The following is a 24,116-nucleotide window of genomic DNA, read 5'->3' as shown; positions in this document are numbered from 1 at the left end:
CTTAATTTCTAGTACTAGGCATTTTAAATTCAAAATTATTTTCTATCTAGCAACTTTTTAATCATTATTGTCCATGTCCACCAAAAACCAAACCGTCCAATTTTCAGTATTTAAAAATCTGCAAAAAATTCAGGAAAATCATGCTATGTAGAATTTAAAAACTTCTCTGGTTGATTATTTTAGGAAGTCAGAAAGCTCACAATGGTTAATGTATATCATCATTATTTAATCATAGTTATGATGCATAAAAGAAAAAACCCCAGGGCCAAAATCTCTTCTTAAGTCCTGCGTCTGAGCGAGGCCTCACATTCAGATTCATCCTTCTGAACTGTTTTTAATTCCACTGCTTTCATGAACACTTTCTAGGAAAAATATTCCCATCATCCTGTTATAACTAGTGGGATCTTGAAAAAGAGCACCAACTTGCATGCTTTCTTTTTTTAGTGGTACCAGGGATTAAACTCAGGACCTTGTGTTTGCCTGGCAAGCACTTACTCCACTGAGCTATCTCCCCAGCCCCTTGCACGCTTCTTTCCAAGGAAGCGAGAGAACGCGGAGGGGAAAGTAGTTTTTACAGTTAGATTACTGGCAGCACTGACCATGGGGCATCACTGGGCAAACAATCCAGAAACAACTGCCTGAGTGCCTCGGGAGGCAACAGTGTGAGTTGGAAGGAAAATGAACAAGACAAAATAAATACAACAACAAACTTCACTAAGAAGCTATATTCAGGGTCTTACTGGAAAGGGGAATTCTCTATTCATTTACAAGGAAAAAAATCACACATAGTGGGAGCAAAACAAAATTAGTAAAAAGTAACTTGCATTCTGCCCAATATTATACAGTTTTAGAAATTTATCGTTTGTCAGACTAGTATGCTTTTATGTATCATTCATATATATTAACCTATAACTGCTTATTTCAAAGGCTCCAGAAGAAAGGTGATGGAGTTGTCTCTGTCTGAAAAGTTACTTATATATCTAAAATTCTAGTATAGCTTAAGGTTGAAAATTCTCTAAGGAGTTTGGCTAACATCTTTACATTAATCATTGTTTCTTTATACAGACAGACATTTAAATAAAAAGAAGTGCAAGAACATAATAGCCTTCAGTCTTCAAAACGTAAAACAAAAACTTGATGTGGTTACTTTGTAAGAATAAATTTAATTCCTCTCCGAAGAAAACTTCATAAACCAATTCTTTGTTGCACCAAGACAGTAAGATACATTAATACATAAAAGGGATTTGAAAATAAACAAGATCTTTTGAAATGTATTTCCCAAGAAGTGCATAAAACTGATAACCTATCTTCTTCCCTATAGGAAAAACTATAAAATTGCTACTTGCTGTTAAAGAATATCATACTCAAAGCCAAGCGTGAAAAGTCGTAATTAGCCCAAAAATCAGCGTGCCCAAATTCTACCAGGACGGTGTTACTAAATGATACTTTTAGTTATTGCACAGATTAGCCAACTGAGACTTCTATTTTCTCTGTGATGCTAGCGTCCTACTTACCACAGTATAACTTAATTGTTTAATTATCTGTCTTCATCACTAGATGCTAAGTTCCTAGAAAAGAAGGAACTCATTCCATTGTTTTATATTCTTTGCAGCTGGGGTTTTCTATATTATTTGAACTTTTAAATGACAATAGATTTGTGTGTCTCTTCCATTAGAAATAACTGGAAGTTACAAAATGATTTTCTGTGAAGTCAAGCTATCAAGAGGGGGACCTGTTCCATGAACCAGATCTGACATTTTCAACATAATTTAATAAAAAAGATGAGAACCAGAGGATCATTTGCCACAGCGTTCTACAGCATCATCAGACACTGACTGAACTCTGAGGACTCCTAAGTTTAGTGAAGCTGACACAGTAACTTGCCCAAGTCTCCCAGGCTTTGGTGGCAGACCAGAGCTCTGTTCCAAGTCTGTCTGCTTCACCCCACTGCAAACACAGATGAACCCAGAACAATCTTTGTTCTCTGATGCAACTCTTAGATTACTTCATCTTACAAATTCCTTGATTAGTTTTCCATCTTACGGTTGGTCATTTCCCTTTATGAAAGAAATACTACATTCTTTTATACATAGTGATATTTATTAAAAACCAGTACTTACATTTCTAATTTCATCTACAGAATCTAGTACATAGTGAACTGACTTAGGAAAACTAAGGGACCATGATAATTTTGGAAGAGAATGACCAATATAATGTAAATTCCTAAAATGGTACAAAGGAATCCATAGGTTTTTATTATGAACACAGTAAATGCCAAGGTTTCCTTCCAAAATGGTAAGAATAAGCTGTCAAAAGAGGAAATTTTGTTAGTTCTTAGTTGACTAAAAACAATAAGCCCTATGTAGCTGAGTATACATATGAGCCAGAAAATATAGATATGAAAAACCTACCTACATACTACAAATAATTTTCATTACAAAAGACAACCATGAGTTTCCTGTACTCTGAACACTTAGCAAATCCACATGCAGAATAAAGTTGTCTTTTATCTTGTAGAATCATAGAAATAGAAAAGGTATATCATACTGTATACTGCATTACATATAATTTCAAAAATAAACAGTAGACACAAGTCATAAATATAAAGACATGCATATTTTCATAACAGACATTTGCAAATCCTTCATTTTATGTATACATTTAAATTGAAGTTAGGGTACTTTATACTGCTAATGAATGGCAAAGAAATGTCAAGTAATCAATTTTTGTAAAACTCAGTAATTCTATCATATTCCAGGGGGAAATCTGTTTATTCAACAAATCAAAATTACTTTATTTTCCAAATTGAAGAAAAATATTATATTCCTCAGAGTGTAAGTTTTTATCTAAGAAGACCAAAAGAAAGTAAAACCATTTATGCTAGTCACTGTGGAAGACAAAAATATAAATGTATAATAAAAAATCTACACATGTATAGAATGGAAAGAAATTGGTTTTAAATGTTATCAATACCAAATGTGGGGTATTAAGAATGTTTTTTGCATTTTGTGGAATTACCAAATGCAAAAGTCATTCAATATAGTACTCACCCTTCACTTAAGTTCCCAGGTAAGCACAAACATACAAAGAAGAAAATCGTTAACTACTATACTCTTCTTTTGTAATAGGGAATAAGCAAAAGACAGATTTAAATGCGTTCCCAGCCAATTCAGAAAAGAATTCTGACAAGCATAAGATGATTTTAAAGTAGAAAGAAAAAAAAAACTAGGCAGAAGGCAATCCAAATAAAATATTACTGAGCTTCTACTCCGCTTCTCTAGAAATGTAACTCAAGGGCCACAGCTAATTTTTCCAAAGACAACTAGCAGTGGCCACAAAGGGGCGAATTCAGATTCGAAGTTGGTGCTAAGGAGATACATGGTGGCTGCAGAGAGGAAGCCAGCTTCAGCAGGCGTGTAACGGCACGAAGAAGAGACTAAGTGGGAGCATGCGTGCTTCCCTAGCTACCTAGGTCCTCCTGTGACGGTGCAGAAGCGCTTCCCAGGCTGCTGTCTCCACCTGTGTAAATCTCGGGTAACTCATACCCGGCCAGAGGGTGGCCCCAGCAATAATTGGAGGTAGGCGACTGAACGCACATTCCCATCAAAAGCCAGGTCATTCACAGCCATACCAAAATGGGGGGCAGACTGGTGATGCCCTGGCCAGGACCCTGCAAAGCCCATCAATCCAAGTAACTCTGCCATGATTACTTGAAAAACTCCTGCATTATTATCATTTAAAAATACAGTAACTTCTATACAAAACTGGAAAAGACAGAAATAACACTTAGCCAATGAAATAAACAACAAAAAGGTAACATGGGGCCACACAAGCCTAAATTCTTGGAAAATGTTCAAAACGAAGAAAGCCAGAAGTTAAATTTTGATAGCTCTACTATCGGCAAAGCTGACGGGCAGCCTCTAGCCCTGCATCCCTAGGTCAGTGGTTGTCTCTGCTAAGTCCTACGGTCAACCTAAATAAACATAAAGCTGGTATATTACCAACAGCAGATTTCAAGCTGATTCTGTACAGACCCATGTTAAAGGTTGACATAACGAAGTATAAAATTGTTTCTAAACTTCAGAACCAGAAAAGCTATTAAAATATCATAGGTTAAAGAAACATATGATATAGGCAAGTCTGTGAGGAAAGCAGGCTCCATCACAAAGCAGGACCACAGACAGCTCTACTCAATGAACAGGATTTACACTAGAGAGCAAGGATAAACTTGCAAGACCAGCAGAATTATGGTCTAGACGAGGTGCAAACGCTGGACGGCACCAGCTCCTGGGAACAGACAAGTTTCAAGCCTGGTAGGAAAACAAAAAAACCCAGAACCTGAATGTTGTTTTTGTATGCGATGAGGAAAAATACTTAAAAATATGAGTACCAAATACAAAACTATGAAAATCTAGAAAAGTTACACTTACTGTGTTCTGGTTGCCACATGCTCTATAAAAAGATCTTTGAGTAAAATGTCAGTAGCTGTGACACACCTAATGTTTCCAATGAGATATTTGTATCCATGCCAAAAGGCATTTGTATCCATGTGAAAAAATAAGTGTCCAAGTACAAATTTATAGAAACTTGGAAATACTGTAAAATGTCACTTATCCGTATTTGACTAAAATGGTAGGAAAAATTGCTATCTAATTCAAAAAGGGGGAGTGACAGCTGTAGGGAGTTGCATACAATTTTAACAGTCAATAATAAGATTTTATTGTTGAGTAACTTGCTTTATACTCACAACAAAGTATTGTGTTGGCAGGTTTCATGCAGTTCAACTCTGATTAAAAGTTCTTGAGCATTTCAGTGTTTAATAAAAGTTTAGACGCTACAAAGTGATGGCATTTTTGAGTGAGGAGAGACCAGAGTCCTGAAAACTATGCTTGAGGCTTCCGCTTTTATAGCAAAGGTGTTGGTAACATAAGCGCGTTTAAGGCTCATACTGAAACTGTCTTGTTTGTACACATAAACGACCATAAAAATGTTAATTCTAAACACAAGCAGTTCTGATTCTCTGTGTCGGGAGTCCTTTTGGAGGGGCAATTTGCTGAGCCATCAGATTCAGTAAGCGCGGGCGCGCCCTGCTCATTTCCTAGCCGGTTTGTGGCCAGCTCCCCGTACGTGAGATGCCACTGCCGCAAGTCAACTTAGGAAAGGCAAGGCTCTGAGGGAACCCAAAAGAACGACCGCGTAGCACACCCTGAAACTGTAGGAGTATAAGTTGTACCTTCACAAATCTTTCTTACAAAAAACTCTAATTAATTTCCCATCTTATAATACACAACTAATGCATACTTGTTTCCAGGTTTCTTTCCTTCTAATGTATTTAGATGCTGTTCAAGGGTCTCCATTAGACTGCTGGGAGCCTATAATAAGAAAGTAAAAATAAATGTCTGCATTTCTTTTTCTTTCAAAATAAACACACTGAAATATCACTAGCTTTTTATGGTAGAGGCCTGGGGGGGGGAAATCCCAATATTTATGTGAGATAACTTCATGCCAGGTTCTACTGGTATTTAAATATTACAAAGTCCATGGATTTTCACTTTGTTTCTCACTCTCGAATACACTAACAGCACGGCATGCCCCACCACAGCCTCACAGTGTGACTTCAGGGTGAGGTCACGTTGGTACACTCTCACCAAGATATATAGATGCAGTAAACTCAAATCAAATTCACTATAACCTTCCCATGAAACCACAGTGAAAAAGGAAAAGGCATTTGCATCCATGGCAAAAAAAAAAGTGCCCAAATACAAATTTACAGAAATTTGGAAATACAGTAAAATTTCACTTATCCGTATTTGACCAAAATGGTAGGAAAAATTGTTATCTTATTTAAAAAGTAGGAGTTAAAGCTGTGGGGACTAGAATACAATTTTAACCATCATCAATAATAAGATTTTATTACTAAGTAACTTACTTTATATTCATAACAAAGTTTTGTGGTTTTTTTGCAGTACCAGGAATTGAACTCAGGACCCTGCGCTCGCCAGGCAGGCTCTTATTCTACTGAGCTATCTCCCCAGCCCCTATAACAAAGTAGTGTGTGTTGGCAGGTTTCATGAAGTTCAACTCTTATTAAAAGTTCTTGAGCATCTCAGTGTTTAATAAAAGTTTAGAGGCTACAAAGTGATGGCATTTTACTATGCATTAGAGGGAGAAATAATAGGGTCATACAAATACTCTACTCAATTTATTCCTAGACTATTATTTTAGTTCATATTTCTGAAATAAATTTAACTCTGGTTAGGTCTTAAAAGCAACATAGACATTCATTTCATGTTTGAAACATCTCACTGTATGCACGCACATATTTAATTCTAATAATTTTTCTTTAATTCTAAACTAATGTTGAAGGACTTTATAGTAATTGTGTGTCTAAAACAGCTGCAGGCTGGATGTGCTGGTGCCCGCCTGTAATCCCAGCACTCAGGAGGTTGAGGCAGCGGACTGACTCTGAGGCCAGGGTTAGCTACAAGTAAGTTCAAGTCCAGCTGAGCTACATGGAAAGACCCTGTCTCAAAAAAAAGGAAAAAGAAAAACCTTTCAAAATTGAAAGAAATTCATAGCAGCACACATTTTATATTATACTCTCTATTACAAATTAAAATAAGATTTTTAATTGTAGAAATTCATTTTTCATTAAAATTTTGCTAACAGATGCATATATTGCCAACATTTATGTTATACTGAATATGTAAGTATATGATCATTAGAAATGTAAATTACTAAATGAATTAGAACCTGTAAATTCACAAACATAAAAATTACTAAATACACAAAAATAGTAACTTTCTAAAAGTGAAAAATGTCAGGCAGATTAGCATTATCTAAAATGTTTTGGATTAAAGAATAAGAAATTATCAAGGAATACAATTAATTTAGAAAATGCTTGTATTTTAAAAACAAAACTCAGATGAAGATAGATTAGATCCACAAATTCTAGAAACTGCAGCTAAAGATATGTTTAAAAATGTAAAATTTTAAGAAGGATAAAGAAATTCTCATTGAATGAACATATACTGTAACCTTAAAAAATGTACAAGTGCTCCAGAATTTTAGATGAATTAATAACTTTAAAATGGTCATAAATTGTCAATGGTGATGATTATGATTATAATGATAGAACTATAAGCCTGAGCATGTAAATGTAAAGTTTTTCAAATTTTTTGGGAGATCACGGTAAGAAAAAAAAATATACCATGAACCTTTTTCCAGTGAGAAGACTCAGGTCCTCCAAATGTTAAGTGAAGGGCCAGAACCATGATTCATTACTAACTCTAAATTTAAAACAATGTTTAAGAAAAATACATACTGTTCATAGTTACAAAATAGAGAAAAATAGGCCAAGCAATGGTCGTGACTCATCCACATGGCTGCACTGATAAAGGTTCTACAATCGGAGGTACAGGATCTCAGGACAAATCCTGAGGGCATTTCACTGACCTTCTCAGACCAAAAAGCTACAACTCTTGTTGCATAGGTCCTGCTTTACCTTGGTCTTAACCATCCAGTAGAAAAGTATGAAGACGAAATATAAGAAATAAAGCCATGCTGTTAAGTTGAGCTGTGGGGGACTCAGGTCAATAATTTCTGACATTGCCAGTTAAACAGAAGACCCAATGCTATTATGGGCTACTGGACTCTTTTAGAATATTTTGCTGAGTTTACACACCTATAATATTCAATAACGGAACTTAGAAAAAATGGGGTATACCGATGAATGTCCATTTTGTATCTGTGTATTCAAAGTGCTTGGGATAGATACATAGTTGCATTCTCTTAATGAATAGAATGATTTGTTCTAATGGTGTTTGTAAATAGGATCGCAAGTCTGCGTCTTGTACAGCAATTAACCACTAAGAAGAATATATGCAGTGTATTATTTGTTGAAACTGTACTTCCGATTTGATTTGAAACTGTCTCATTGCTATCTGTTTATCAATAAAACTTTGAAGAAAAAAAAATAGAGAAAAATAAATGAGATGATAACATTGGTAATGCTTTGCACTTTAAATTTCCTTCATTACCCAAAATATCAGGAAAATTATTAATTCTTGCAGCATTCATTCATTAATAATTTAAATGAAAAAATGAAGAAGTCATAAAAATCTTGAGTTGAAATCTGACAAAGAAGTATAAAAACGTAAAACTGACTAGTTGTAAAGGGAGTTGACAATGTACTTCATGTAAAATTCAGTTTGGAACATCTTATCATAAGGTTTTAAAAGTGGCTCATCACTTATCTTTCTTATGAAGATATGGAAAATCTAAGAAAAATAAATTCCTCTAATGTCCTGGAGAAGAAACTTATGTTGGCAGTAAAACCCAGGAGTGAAGGATGAGAAGTCTTCTTCTCAACTCTGTTTTTGGCTCCAGACATTCTTACACATAGTACAGCATAAAAGAAAATGATTTCCTACATTTCTATGGAGTAACACTTGCAGAACACCTCGACTGTTATAAAAATAAGATAACAAAATATAATTAGCAGCATATTATTTGCTCATTTTAAAATGGCAAAATCAACCAACCAATCAGAGGAAATCCCCAATCCAAGGAAAAAGTCAGCCTCCAGAAGCTAACAGGGTTAGCAACATACCCAGGGTTGCCAACTCATCAACAGCGTCATCTTTAAAGGGAGAGTTTTCTTTACCAATAGTTTTCAGATCAACCAGAATTGGCTTAGATCAAAACCTAAGATATTTTTCCTATTTAGAACACATAAACATACATATGTATCAAATAAGAATATTCAAATGTTATATTCTTGAGAAATTCACAGCGGATTATGATGCTCGGGATGAAAAGGAAAGCATCCATCTACAATTCAGATGTTTCAGATTATAAGGCATCATTAAAACCAAATGAAAAAAATTATTTAAATTTATGACAATTAAACATAAAAATTTTGAAAGTATTTCAGTTCTGACATCATATTTCTTTATGTCCAAAAGTATTTTTAAATATTTTATAAAAATTTCATTGATAGTCAATAACCATTTAAATGTAGTTACTATATTATCTGCACCAATTAAAAAAGGTCAAAGATGATCACACTGGTATTTACTGTGCCTTCTCCCACTTAAAAGAGACACACTGAATTCATACAGATCCTCATTAAAGTGCTTGTTCAAGTTTTCTAGAAGAGGATTTCTAATTCCTTTCTAGTCCTGAGTATCCTGCTACAACTTGAAGTCGATGGAAGTCCCCCTTGGTTTTCATCATTTCCTTAACCCTTTTCTAGCACTTTTTTTTTTTTTTTTTTTTTTTTTTGCCTATTGTCCCGGCTAGATTCAGTTGCCATGGTAGCCATGGAGAAACCCGGCACAGAGTAGAAATCTAATCTCAAAGGAGTTGAGCTGAATTCGTTCAACCTGGCATTTCTGACCCACCTCTCAATTTGCCCCAGTCTAATGTATTAAGGACTCACGACAGAGCATCTTACACGCCGGCTCAGAATGACTGCGCTGTCACAAAAAGTCCTGAGCTCAGTTAGAGACTTTTATCAGCTCTGTTGAAGGGGCCTTAAGTAAGAATTATGGAGAGTGTTTGGCTCTATTTCTCACAAACTGAAAAGAAACCATAATTAGGCTACTTGAGAAGCAAACTATAATCCTATAATTTAAAGGTACACTAGAGAATTAACTAGATGCTTTTTATGAGGAGATAATTTAAAAATATATGTTAATGGAGTTTATGTATCTCTAAAGGTCTAACCGTAGCAAAGGACAGAGCACGACCACATTTTAATGAATCTCTACCACTTAACGGCTTTCAGGTAGACAGAGGGCAAGATTTGTTTTTTGATGGTGAAGTTTGTTCCCCTAATTATGAAAACATACGCCTAAATAATTATACTAAATATGTCTCTGGACTACTAGAGAGAATATATGGACATAATGAATATAATGACATCATTAAAAATTAAACCCATGTGTGTGAACCTTTTCTTCAATTATACGCTATCATTTTTTTTCTTATTTATTTATGTGGCCAGCTCAGCCCACCCTGGGGGTGGGGCTGGTGTAGCATGTGGTGCTGGGATTGAACCATGGTCCCTGCGCTTGCCTAAGCGCCTAAGCTTGCCTAAGCAGGCGCTTTAGTCCACTGAGCTATCTCACTGGCCCTCATTTTCCAATTTAAATAAAAGAGTATTTAAGTAGTTTGTTAACTTTTTCCTAGTTTCTTTTTCTTTTCTTTTTTTTGTATTTAGAGAAGGGTCTACAGGGTGTTCAGGGTCTCACTGCTAGATCAGACTTGTAGTGATCTGCCTGTTTATCCCAAGAGCTGGGATTACAGGTGCACACCACCACGCCCAGTCTCAATGGCCATCTCAGAGCACCCCAATTTATTGTTTTTTAATCATACTAATTCAGAAGACCATTTCTTTGGTTGTTCTGAATGTCTAATAAAAATTTAGTGAACATTATTAAACATACTTTGATATCATTAAAAAGTGTGTAACTTCATTATGGCAATTTTTCTATTGCAGTGACCTGAATTTACAAAGACAAACCTACACATTCTTCACTGGCATATATGACAGCAGCTCCGTATTGTTTCCTAGCATCCCTTCAATATCATGTCTCATTAAAGAGCATGCTTGGAACAGGAATTTTTACAGAATGACTAAACAGAAACAGTTTCTGCCAATTATGAGAAAAATCATAGAATATCCCGTATCTGTGAATGACCTAGTTCTCTTCTGCCTTAGAGGCTGCACAATCTGGAGGGGTGGGACAACTGAGGAAGGTCTATCACTGTCGTCACACTGAACGGGCCCCCCAAAGGTCACTCACCCACCACCGCTGGGAGTTTTTTCAAGAACTCTTTATTTTATTTCCTACTACCATTATTATTATTATTGTATTTAGTACAGGGTCTACAGGGTCTCACTACACAGATCGGACTTGTAGTGATCCGCCTGTGTTCAGCCTCCCAAGCGCTGGGATTACAGGTGTGTGCCACCACACCCAATCTCAACTGCCATGTCAGTGTGCCCTGGCGGCAGGCCCAGGGATCGAACCCCAGCCGCAGCAAAGAACTCTTTTTAAGTAAGAGAAATTCCTCCTTTCCATAAAGGGGACTAGAATCAATGTAGTGCAACTGTGACAACTGTGACAGCTGAGCTTCTCCCATCCAAGGTCCTCCTGATACAGGGACACACTGAACTACTAAGCACAAGCAGGAGGAAGTCACAGGCTCTGGCTGTCATGTGTATGCGCAGTTGCATTTCAGAGCAAAGCCATTTTTGTTATTCAAGGCTTCCTTTAGATTCCTGTTCAAGAAAGAGATGAGCCTGACTGCTAGGCTGACTTGCCCTTAAAGAAGAAACTATCTCAGAGGCAGGAAACCCTTTTCTTACTTCCTGAAACATAGTCAACAGCTGAAAAAATAAGACAGAATAATTTCCAAGCGAGCTGGTTGGCCTAAATCCATTAGATGCTTCAAGACAACACGCGGAGGGATATTTCGTGCGTGACGTGTCTTGCAGCAAGAGCACTGCTTACCTGCGTGAGGTCAGGAATGTCACCTTTATCAATACCAACTTGCTGCAGATTAAAAAAATGAGAAGTTACTTAACAAGATTAAAATATTTTTGCATTTAATGAAAGATCACTGACATAATTTGATAAAACCATAGTTAAATTTTGGCATAAAGGGATTACATGTATCCCTTTAAAATATGCTCTTTAAGCAGAACTTCACTCAACAAAACAATGGCTTAATTATTATACTATTAATGTATTTAATCAACATATGGGATTTTGTTAGAATTAAAAAATGAAAATAAGTTGAACCACAAAATTTAAAGATATCTCTGGTCCACAGCAACTACAAATCCAAGTAACTGCTTAGACTAAAGTAACAATGCCATTAAGTTTTCTGGAAAGGGAATGTTTATTTCATTTAAAATTTTTGCTCATAGCGTAGCTTCTATCCAGCCTCCATAGACAGAACTACTGTGGTATTTCTTACTTTCTCAAAGTTAATGGATAACCAAGAAACTATGAAGTAGATATTTATTTCCCTATTCATATACAAATAATAGCATATACACAGACTTTACATTTTTCATGTAACTATCATATATGTTATAGATACAGCCACATCAATACATAGAATATCCTCATTTTTTAGACAGCTGCATAAAACTTGTCTCATAATTTAATGAATAGTTTAGTAATAGACATTAACATTGCTTCTAATCTTACTCTCTTTTTTTTTGTGGAACTCAGGATTGAACTCAGGCCCGTGCGCTTGCCAGAGAAGCACTTATTCCACTGAGCCATCTCCCCGGGCCCGCTTCTAATCTCTTGACACTATGAAAAATACTGCACATGCACATTTTGCATCTGTAAGGTTATACACTGGTAAAGGAGAAAGAACATATTCAAACTGACAATTTGGGTGGCATGGGGACAGGTGGTGGAAGGAAAGCAAATATGGGAAAATATTAATAAGCTTGAAACAAAGAAGAGAACATACTGCATACATCAAACTATCAAAATTTGTTTTTAGGTTTCAAAATTATTCAAAATAAAAGGTTGAGGAAAATGCCAAGCATAACTGGAATTCTATCACTGTATAAATCATAATAAAATTGAGGGTCGTGGGGGCTGGAGAGATGGCTCAGTGGTCTAAAGCACCTACTTGGAACAAGCTTGGCAAAGCACAGGGACTGCGGTTCGATCCCCCAGCACCACATGCCAGCCAGCCCCGCCCCCTGGTGGGCTGAGCTGGCCACACACACACACACACACACACACACACACACTAAATGTTAAAATAAAAAAAAAAATTTAAAAAAAAATTGAGGGTCGAGGAGACAAAACAGGCTACCCCAGGTTCTTGGGAAATGGACTGCTTTCTTTTATTTATTTATTTATTTATTTATTTATTTATTTATTTATTTGTGAGAGAGAGAGAGAGAGAGAGAGAGAGAGAGAGAGAGTGTGGTGTGTGTGTGTGGCCAGCTCAGCCCACCAGGGGGCGGGACTGGCTGGCATGTGGTGCTGGGGATTGAACCGCGGTCCCTGTGCTCTGCTAAGCCTGTTCTAAGTAGGTGCTTTAGACCACTGAGCCATCTCTCCAGCCCCGACTGCTTTCTTCCTAGCGATGGAAATGGAGGAGCAAACATGGAGAAGCCCTGGGCGCCTACAAAAACGAGGCAAATGGGAGACGCCATGGCCCCATTTGTGTGTCAACTGCTTCGTTTCCTGTGCTTTTCCTACAGCTGAAGTTGGCATTTTGGAACATAAGTTCCTTGTTGGCGCTGTCCTGTCCATCACGGGGTGTCCAGCAGCAGCTGTGGCTTTAACCCGCAGGTGCCAGCAGCCACTCCCTCTACTGTGAGCCCTAGAGCTCCCTGGGGGCGGGGGAGCACAATCCCTAAGGACTGGCTGCAGAGCACTGGCCCTCTTCTTCTCTCTGGATCAAAGCATACTGGGATCCAGAATTCCAGACTTCGCCTTCCAATAGCTGAGTTCTGGCTTTGCAGAAGCTGTGTATCCCTCCCTGTGCTTGTTTATCTTATAAATTATGGAAATGATAAACTGAAGTGACTTCATTCATTCCCATACACTAACACCTGTTTAGATGATGAATTAAAATATTAATATAAAAGATAAAGGTATTTTAGCATGAATATATTAGGGACACCTAATACTGTTACAACTTTCTGTTAAAAGACAGGGATTCTTTATAACCACTGCTATTTTTACTTCCATGAACATCTGAATTACAATGTAAGTAGAAAGTTGAGGTAAAGCATATGACAGAAGTCTCACTGCTTTCTGTCTATAAATATTCTGGAAGTCACAACTCCCACAAGTCTGATATTTACCTCATAATAGCAAGCTACTAATAATGTGATTGTATGACAGGGAATACTATGGTATTTAACAGAAATTCCTACTACCTCTAAAACAGCCATTTTACAACATTTCAGCTGTCTGCCTTATAAGACTTACACTAAAAAAATCGAAGAGATGCTGGGCTCTCTGCACTTCAAGCTATTTCTCTGGGAAACTCGAATACTACTCAGCATAATGGACAATTTATTGTTACTATTTTACAACCCCTCATGGGACTGAAATGCAGGGCCTTGCATATGCCAGGCAAGCACTCTACTACTAAGCTACATCTCTAGCCCCAGTGACATTCTTTTTCAGATTTTTATTTTTTATTAGTATTTGTGTGTAGCTTACAATGTTTACATCCCTTGTGGAGAGCCTACACCTGTACTGTAATACATCTTCATTGCTTTTTCATCTCTCCTTTCTCTCTCTTCCTTTCCTGTATCTTTTGAGCTCTTTCCTTTTTGGTGCATGTTTGTAGTACATAACGTTCACATTCCTTGTGTGGAGCTGGTACCCGCACGACACACCTGAATTCCTTTTTCTATCCTCTTTCCCTCCCCTTCTCTCCTTCACTTTCAGTTATCTTTTTAAAGTAACATCCAAAAGTCTTCCAATAGACTCTTCAGGCAAATGGTAGTAAGAACAGAAGAGCTACCACACATGAACCATAGTTGCGTGTACCACACGAACACAGTTTGGTAGGGAAAAGGTCTATGTAATTTGTTGAAAATTTTCTGTATTAACTCAACCATAGTGAAACCACTGAGCACTCTCTTCAAGCAGTAGGTGTTTAAATTGTGAATAATGCAATTTAAATATCAATGAACAAATAATTTGTGTTATCCCACTGAGGTATATGTGTTTATTCTAATAAAAATAATGCCATAAATTAATATCCCCCTTAAGATGTCTTATAATGTTTAAATAAATACATTGTATCCAGTTATTTAAAGACAGGCTCTTGAAATGTCACTGGATTTCAATGTACCTTCTCAGTGGGAGAAATTTGGCTTGTGCTAGTATAGACACAAAGTCAAATATCATATGTAAAGAGCTGGAGCCAAGAAGTAGCCTTGTTCTTTCGGAGACGTTGAATCTGGCTTTATTATACTGACCAGTGAAGTGTGTACCACAGGCTGTCACACCCCAGTCGCTTACTCACACACAGTCACAAATGGGAAAACCAGGGATCACGCTCTCTAGGACTTAATGGAACGATGAAATAATCTTCTGCGAGTTCTTGGGCATAACTGATCCTTTCACACAAAGAAATTAGACTAATTTTATTTTATTTATTTATTTATTTATTTATTTATTTTTTAAGATTCCCTTTTTATTAAGCGTCCAAAGCAAATTCATAGATTATTTTATTTACTGTTTAACTGTGGGAAATAGGAAGAAAGCTGTTACTTGAGATATGCTTGTAGCAGGTATCATTGCTATACTAAGCAGTTTTGTTACTATTGTTGTCACAACCAAAGGTACCTAGAATGCTGTCCAAACCCCATTCTTTCAATAACTTGTTGTTCTTTGGTGCCAGGGATATAGCTTAGCAGCACAATGCCTTCCTGGCAAGTACAAAGTTATGAGTTAGATTCCTGGTTAGACTAATTTTAATACATTGTATTGATAATTATATCTAGACTAAGGGCAAATCATACCAAGCACAAACCACAAACCCCGTGCAACTGCAAAAGGAAAACTTTCAAGCTATTCTACTTTTCCTTAAAGACAAGCAACACTGATAAGTCTATGAGGATACAGACATGAACATACTGTAATATAAATGTGATTTACATAAGCTAATATTTACCTTGTGTTTCCCATGTCAAGACATAGGTTTTTAAAAATTCTGATTGCATGTTCTATTGGTCAAAACTCAGGAATCCACTTTTTTTGGATTTTAGTTTTAACATATGAATGTGACAATTATTACTTCTGTGAGAAAATGAGATTTGAAAGCTCATGTATGCCCTGTAGTATTTCTGAAACTGTGTTTTACATGCGTGTTCTTATTCCATACTCTCAAGATGATAAAGCGGCCTGCATATGACACGAACGTCCCTTGTCCACGCTGCTGCCGGGCCTCAGAACCTGCCTCACAGCACTCTCCACCACGTCTGTAGCACTCACTTTGTGGCTATATAAAGCCTCACGAGTCCTCTTGCCGAAGCAATGCAGTAACCACATCAAAAATTTCCGATACTAGAATGAACCAATAGTTGGATTTTACATGAAAGACCTCAACTTTCAGATAACCTCAGGAACACTACCTGTACTGTTATGCAGTTATTAAGTATAAATAACTCAGAAATAATTTATAGACTTTATAAAATAAACTATATTTTTACTGTGCATTGTGCTGAAATCACTGACGACAATGCAGAAATGATAAGAATTTATGATTATACGTTAAGAATTTTTAAAGGCAAATATTTAGTTCAGTAAAGAAGGAAGTACTTTCCTAGAATTAGAAAGAGCCGTCAGGGAGGATGGAGGAATGTAGCACCTCGCAGAGCCACCAGCATCTTATATACTGTCTGGGAAGCTTCCATCTGACTGTAGAACGAGCACTTGACTGGGAGAGAAGTGAGATGACTGCTAAGGCCTCCTCTGAATCTGAGATGCTGTCACTCCGTGGCAGATGTCTTGCCAGGCTCTATACTTCATTACACACTACAGATGCACGAGCCAACAGTCTTAAAATTAAATTACATTTCCAACAAAGCTTAAGGCTACTCACCTCAGCAACCTTGAGAAATTCAGACACTCGTGTCATTCTAGTTAGAAATCGTTTGTAAATTTCTAGAGCATCTTTACATTGTCCTTTCTTCATTTCAAAAAACTTTTCTAGAAGAGACAAAATGATAAGCGATTTGAAAAGTATTCTAGTTTAGTCTAAACCTGTATTAACCCTAACCCTGACCCCTACCCTAGGTTTCTTACAGCTTTATTTTTCCAGTACCACAGAAATGATTCAGGAGCAGTGTTTCTCTGGGTAGCTCCGCAAACCAGACCAGTGTCAGACAATACCTCTGAGTGGACCCAAAGGTGCCAAAAGAAGAGAACAGCCTAAAAGTTGAGGCCTCTGCTCCTGGTCTTGGTTAGACAGACTCTGTTGACTATACCACACTTAAATCGCAACACTGCTCACTTTCCACTCAGGCCCAGGCAACAATGATGCCGCCTCAGATCAACTGGGGGCAGGGCTTTTCCAGTGAGAGAGACATGCCCAAGGCCGACAAATTTTATTCTTAAATCTACTTAAATTATCACTTGAACCTTGAGGTTTGAGTCAAAACACTTGGGCACAGCAACCTCTATGAAGTATTAAAGGACCTCAAGGAGGGGCCCTGAGCAGCTGAAAAAATGCGTCCTGGCCCCAAATAACCACTGGCCTCAGGTGAAATGATTTAAATCATGGAAAAGAAAGCAGAATTCATGAACTGTCAGAACAGGTCACGTGTGCATTCAACAACGTATCCCATTATTTAGTCCTGAAAACCACCAAATTCTTTCTGATATCAACTTCAAAACATCACAACTACATTCTACAGCGTCCTTATTTTCTTATTAGCTCATTATAAACCAATATTATATGTAATAAACTAGTCTCTGAACTAAAGAATTCTCTAATTTTTTTTCATTGATACTTATTTTGGGTCAAACATTATTTCTTTCAAGCATTATATAGTAACATATCTTTTAGTTACAAGAAAGTAGAGTTTCATGAAACAAGTATTTGGCTTATCAAGCTCTGTTGGCTTTCTAGACTGTATTCCTACTCTCTTTTTCAATCTTTAGCTTTACAGACAGATAAACAGGGTCACTTCACCAGGATTCAGTCAGGAAGGTACTATATAGAGCTCCACTTGTAATTGCAACAAGAGAATAATTCTCCCCTATATATTTTTTTTTTAAATCATTATTTTATTAGTGTTCTGCTAATTGGCGGCGTGCACCTGTAATCCCAGCGCTTGGAAGGCTGAAAACAGGAGGATCACTATGAGTCCGATCTGTGTAGTGAGACCCTGTAGACTCTTACTAAATACATAAAAAAAAATAAAAAATATAATTAAATCATTTAGTCAATATTTTTTGACACTGCAGATGGTAGCACAGTACAGCACTGTCTACGACAGCTTCTAAGCAATCTAGATTATAACTGAAGGCCTAACACTCTCTTTATAAGTGTATTATTTTATATTTGCACAGGGTTAAATACATGCTACTCTTATATTCTCTCATACTTGAGAGTTCTTTAGGGCATTCAGCATATAATTTTACTACCTCAAGAGTATTCTTAATTTTCTCAAGGAAAGTAGTAATATCTAATTATGTAAAGAACGAATTATCCAGGGCAGCCACTCATTACCTCCTGTTGACAGTCTTTGGGTAATTTTACTTTTAACGCAGACCTCCCCTGCAGGGAATTTAAGGAAAGCAAAAAGATCAAGAAAACAGACACCCGTACTCTGCTGTTTTCCACTTGTTAGTGTTTTAGAGAAAACAGAGAGTGGAGGTGGCCACGTCTGAGGACAGTTACTATACCTATATGTCATTTTCTAATGCTACCAATACAATCACGATGATACCACAGGCAAAGAAAGCATTTTTAGTCTAAAAAGTTAAAAATAAAGACATTGCAACAAAACGTACTTTTCTTTCTTTCTGGATCAACATCTTCCCATAAACAATTTCCGTTAAAGATCTGAATTACTTCTTTTACTATAACCCAGGTTTAGTTCTTTGTGTCAGGTCTTTAGCAATAACAAGAAGAGAAATCAAACTGCATAATCTCAACTTTCCTTCCGAACAAAGGCAGCGGAATTTCAGGCACTTTGTCTCTGTCTCATTTGGATGTCTGTATTTCTCATGGTAATTTGGGATTCACCAACAAAAGGCATTCAATCACTATGGCTTCAGGTTTTAATCTCATAATTGTTTCTGTAACGATGGTAATGACGCACAAAGGCTGCGCGAGCCATTTTTACTGATACATGCAAGCTGTGAGTTTTGCTGTCCTTCAGAGACCTGGGCGGGGTCTAGAAATGACATCTCAAAATGAGTCTGAGCCTTTCTTTCATACCAAGATAACCTATGTTGATTTTTTTTTGTCTTTGGTGTGATCACATCTGATGTAACATGAGTATTTGTTAAATTATAGTAAATTCTTGTCTGCACCTTGGTACTGTATTAATTTGCAAAGGATTAAGAGATACATCAACTGAAAAGGACTCTTATCCCTGAAAGACAAACTGAGATTTTCCACGTGGTGTATTACTAAGGACCACCAGTCAGTCACTTGGAAATCAGTCCCATTACAGTGCTGAAACATTTGTGGAAGTCTGTAGCACTAAAGCCCATGCCAATAATACACAAAGAATCCGCTAGGAAGCCCTTTGTTAAAACTAACTTGCAACATAGTTAGAAGGTTAACTCCCAACACCATCTAGTAAACAAAAACCCTGCCTCAAAATCATCAGCATACTATCTTCTTTCGTGTTTATATTCATGGCGGGGAACCAGTCCATACGTGTAACATCTTAATTCCTTATTTTCGTCCCCTACTCCTACATCCCCTCTCTCGATTCCCTTATGTCGTTCACATTCTCAATGCATAATGTTCACCTTTCCTGTATGAAGTCCACACACGTTCACCACACATCTTTTTATTTTTTATTTTTTAATTTTTTTGGTGGAACCGGGGATTGAACTCAGGCCCTTGCGCTTGCCAGGGAAGCGATTATTCCATTGAGACATCTCCCCAGCCCCACACCACACATCTTAACACTTCTAGACTGCAACTACAGCAAGAGCAACTCTGACAAAAATACCAAATGAAACTGAGCATGGGAATGCTGCAAGACGAGAGCGCGCACGCCCTCGGTCCTTTGAACAGTCTTTAGTACGAAAGGGTGTGATTCTCTTTCTCTTCTGCTCCTGACTTAGCCAGCAGACTATCATTTTCAAATTAAATTTAAACAACATTTCTTTTAACATAAAAAGAAACTGCAGTCTTAATACCATCTACCTGTGAAGTCAACATAAAGGGGGAGTACGGCGGCGGAGCGCTTCACCGCTCGATGATGGAAAAGAACCGCAGGACGGGACCCGTTTAGTTGCTAAGTGAGAGACTCTGGGTAGCAGTGGGAATAAGACAAGGCGAGAGTACGAGAATAAACGAACAGAACTTCGTTTCTGACCAGCTGTGGATTTCAGAAGATGAGTAACTCCAAGATAACTGAGGTCTCAGGATTAAAGGACTAGGGATACACCAACAGAAATAAGGACATTAAGAAGGGTTCAAGAATTCAGTTTTAAAGGTTCTGATGTTTTAGGTAAGAACACAGTATCTAGATACAAATGCCTACAAAATTAATAAAAATGCAAAATTGAAGTTTAGGGGAAAAAGTAAGACCTGAAATAGCAGATTTGGGGCTCATGATATGGAAATGACAGTTTTCTTCCGATGAAGAATACAGCGGTGCCCCTTCCCACAGCCTTAACTCTGTCCTTGTTTCTGGCTATAAACCAAATTGGATGAGAACAGAATCATGTTCAGTGGTTAGGCTCAATGTTGTCCTTATAGAGAAATTAGATTTGATTCTCATCCAATTCAGTTTGGGACCAGAACTGTGGAAAAAAATTAAGTTCATGAACTAAGGTATCACTGCAGACAGAAAAAGCAGAAAAGCAGATGCCAACAAGGAGCACTTCAGCAAAAGCTGACATTTATGAGCAGGAACAAAGGCTAAGGTTAGTTAGTAAAGGAGATAGGGAAAACGTCCTATCTGGCCTCCTGATATTAGATTATTTTGCTGAATTCACACACCTGTAATATTTAAATGGCAACAGAATACCCATCTCTGACAAAACTAAACAAAAGAGGGGATACAAATGAAGGACCATTTTGTATCTGTATATACCAAATAGGATAGATATACAGCTACTTTCTCTTAATTCAATGAGAAGAAAGATTTGCACTCATAGTGTTTGGACAGGATATCATGTCTGCATCTTGTACTATAAATAACCACTACGAAGACAACAATAGGCAATGTATTAATCATTGAAACTGTCCTATTGATTTTGAAACTGTCTCATTGCTATTTGTTTCTCAATAAAATAAAAAAAAAAGTGCAGGACCTGAAATAAGAATCTACTTAAGTTTGCACTCCACGTTAAGGGCAGGAAGCTTTGCCCAGTAAAGACAAAACGTCGGAGGGTGCCGTGTGTGAGGCTGATGAGGCCCCAGCCAGCGCCCCTTCCTGCTTCTGAATTCATGTGACGCCAGCGTTCTGGATTTAGACCTGTGCGAGACCTAGAAGGTAAAACTGAGGCAAAAGCCATCATCTAGGTCTCGCACAGGTCTAAATCACCATCTGTGCTGAAATACGGGATCCTCGTAGTCTATATTATACTGGAGCAAGACAGTTATGTAAATTACCACCTAAGCTTTTCTAAAATGAGTACCTGAGACAAAGCTTATCAAACTATGGCTTAGAACACCACAATGAGGACAGGCAAGCAGAATTGTGGAGGGGTGGCTGCTTTGTCTCCACTAGAGTTCAGAAAAGAAAACACAGGATTTTAATTATTGGCTCAAGGCAAACTATGGCACTGTAAGACTGCCCTAAAGTAACCTTAGCTCTTGTAGCCACAGAGTTCTCATAGCTAAACTTCAGATAGTCTGATATTATGTGTCGCTCAATTTTAGCATAGGAAGGGAAGTTCTAGTTAGAGGCTCACAGGTCTCCTCTGTGAGAGGGAGGCATTTATTCAGAAAAGAAAACTGGGAAGGGGAGACCTTTGGGAAGATTCAAGCAAAAGTAAGTTTCCCTTCCCACAAGATTTTCCTCCTGTCTGAAGAGGCTGGTCCTGCATCACTTGGAGATCACATTAACTCTTATTTCATGAGGAAATAAGTTTCTCCTCCTAAGCTATACTCTGCTCCCTGTATCTTCTTCTCATTGTCAATTACGTCAAAATACAGCAATTCCAATGAGCCTCAGGGAGCCCAGTAAGGTAACTTTTTTGTTTCCTGCCTAAAATTAATATAGCTACTCCTATACATTCTTTATTGTTACAATGGGATGATTTTCTCCATGCATTTACTTTAGTTTGTATTAGTCTTTATAAAGTGGATTTCCTATAATCACCATATACCTGAACTTACTTTGTTTTGATCCATTCTGACAATCTGTCTTTTAATTAGTGCATTAAAAACACTCAGGTTTTAAGTGATTATAGATACACTATGCAATACTAGCACATTAATTTAGATTACTACCTGCCATATTTCTTTCTGTTGTTTTGTTGTCCATGTTCTGCGTTCCTACTTTTGCCTTCAATTCTTATATTCTTCTACTGCTTTGTGGATGTATATGTGTGTTAAGAGATGGTGTCTCACTATGTTGCTCAGGTAACTCGGAACTCCTGGCCAAGAGCAACCCTCCTGCCTCAGAGCTCTGAAGTACCTGTGGCCACAGTGGTGCGCCACAGTGCCCATCCCTTTTGTAGTTCCACCTACCGAGTAAGTTAATAACGCCATCATTGTAGCAAGCGAAAAGTTTGATGAGATCTTTGAAGAGAAGCATAAATGCAGCATTTATGACACCATTTGTTAGTTCATTTGGGTGCACCTAGGAAAAGACAAAACTTGAATGTTAGTTGCATATCATCAAATCAGTATTTTCTCAAATCATACTAAAATGTCTCAAATAATGACTAAAAAAATTCATATTCTACCCATGTTGGGTAACTCTTTTAGCAACCAAAGGATGTCAAAAGATGGACTGCAAATGTGGTTTGCAAGTCAATAAAGTTAGACTACCAATTAAAAGACATACACATTTGACCAGTGGTACACAGGGCACCCAAATCCCGCTTGCGACATTTAGTCTTCCATGACTACAGCTTTTCCATTTCCCTACCTAACGTCTCTGTCAAAGGGGTCAGTCTCCGCAGCACCCAGAGTTCTCCGCGAGGAAGACAGCACAGAAAGTATCTTACTCAGCTCCATTTAAAACACTTCCTAAGACTAGCAGTCATTTGCCCATATACTGTCACAGACACACTGCTGGCGGCACAGAAAAGAATAACGTCTCCCCACTCCCCGATCCTTTTTCACAACTCCTCAGGTTGCTTTTTTTTGTCCTCTATATAACATGCTTCCTTTAAGAAGAAGCCTACTAAGGGCAGGGAAAGTAAATTAAAACATATGAATAAAAAGAAAAAATTAAGAGAAGCAATTACAGAGATCTAATAATGTGTTTACTGTAAAATCTGTCAAAAGAACAGTAAGATGATTTGCTGATTTTACTGAAATTTCACAGAACTTAGGTGTTACAGGCCTCAATTATAGACTAACACACTAATCTTAACACAGACTTTAAGCTACTAATATTTGAGGAAAGTTTTTTAGGCAACCACGAAAATACAGAAAAGCTGACAATGCGAGTTAAGAATTTTCCTACATGTCAAACAACACTTTCATGAGTCAGATTTTCAAACTTTTAATTGTGAGCTAACTGTCAAATTCACATGCAGATATAAACCGTAAAACAGGGAGCTCCCAATTAGACTGGGGAGCTATCTCCCCAGGCCACAGATGTGACGTTAACAGACAAATCATCCTAATACTGCCAAGAAGGACTCAGAGTTATTGGAAATAAAACAAAAATAACTATCTTCAGGGGAGCGCGTCATGCAGGAATCCCACAGAGAACAAGGCCAGGCTCCCTTCCTGCCTGCGCACGCCTCACGCAGACATCTCACTGGTTGAGCCCATCACGCGGCCGCCATCCCACTCAGAATGCAAGTTTCCAAGAGCTCAGCAGTCATATTTTTCTGTAACTCAAGTAAAACCCCGGCAAACTCCTTCAAAATCTGGGGAAACCTCAATCATCTCTATGATCACAGCAGTATGAACTAAGTATTGGAGGGCGATCTCAAGCCGCTTCCCGAGGACCCTCTGGACTTGCCTAGAGCTCAGCTTCAAGGCAAAGACAACACTGGCTAAGGGAGAAACACTTTTTTTTTCCCTCTAGTACCAGGGATTGAACTTGGGACCTTGCAAGACAAGCGTTTATACCGCTGAACTGTCTCCCTGCCCAAGAAACACTTTTCGATGAGATACATACGTCAAATTCAAGCAGTGCGTCAATCTGTCCCTGCAGTATGGGCATACTCTTTAGTAGCTTTTCGGGAGCCATTGTCCTCATTACCCCATCAGCCCTG

The 24,116-nt window shown here is 37.7% G+C and overlaps 1 protein-coding gene across 3 annotated transcripts in view; it reads right to left on the bottom strand.

Moving 5' to 3' along the window:
• Snap91 (synaptosome associated protein 91) overlaps positions 1–24,116 on the bottom strand; it is a 137,393-nt gene that overhangs the window by 56,926 nt on the left and 56,351 nt on the right. For all 3 annotated transcript variants that reach the window (XM_023711957.1, XM_023711956.1, XM_023711958.1), the window contains 5 exons: positions 24,020–24,113; positions 22,408–22,519; positions 16,618–16,724; positions 11,523–11,564; positions 5,302–5,372 (listed from right to left, as the gene is read on the bottom strand). In XM_023711957.1, the coding sequence (XP_023567725.1) occupies positions 5,302–5,372; positions 11,523–11,564; positions 16,618–16,724; positions 22,408–22,519; positions 24,020–24,113 (426 nt within the window). The remainder of the gene's footprint in view (positions 1–5,301; positions 5,373–11,522; positions 11,565–16,617; positions 16,725–22,407; positions 22,520–24,019; positions 24,114–24,116) is intronic.

The sequence above is a fragment of the Octodon degus genome, unplaced genomic scaffold (genome assembly GCF_000260255.1).
Source record: "Octodon degus isolate 3935 unplaced genomic scaffold, OctDeg1.0 scaffold00022, whole genome shotgun sequence".
In the NCBI taxonomy this organism is placed as follows: Eukaryota; Metazoa; Chordata; class Mammalia; order Rodentia; family Octodontidae; genus Octodon; species Octodon degus.
Note: the sequence above shows the minus strand (reverse complement) of the source record. Positions and strands in the feature narration are given on the sequence as shown.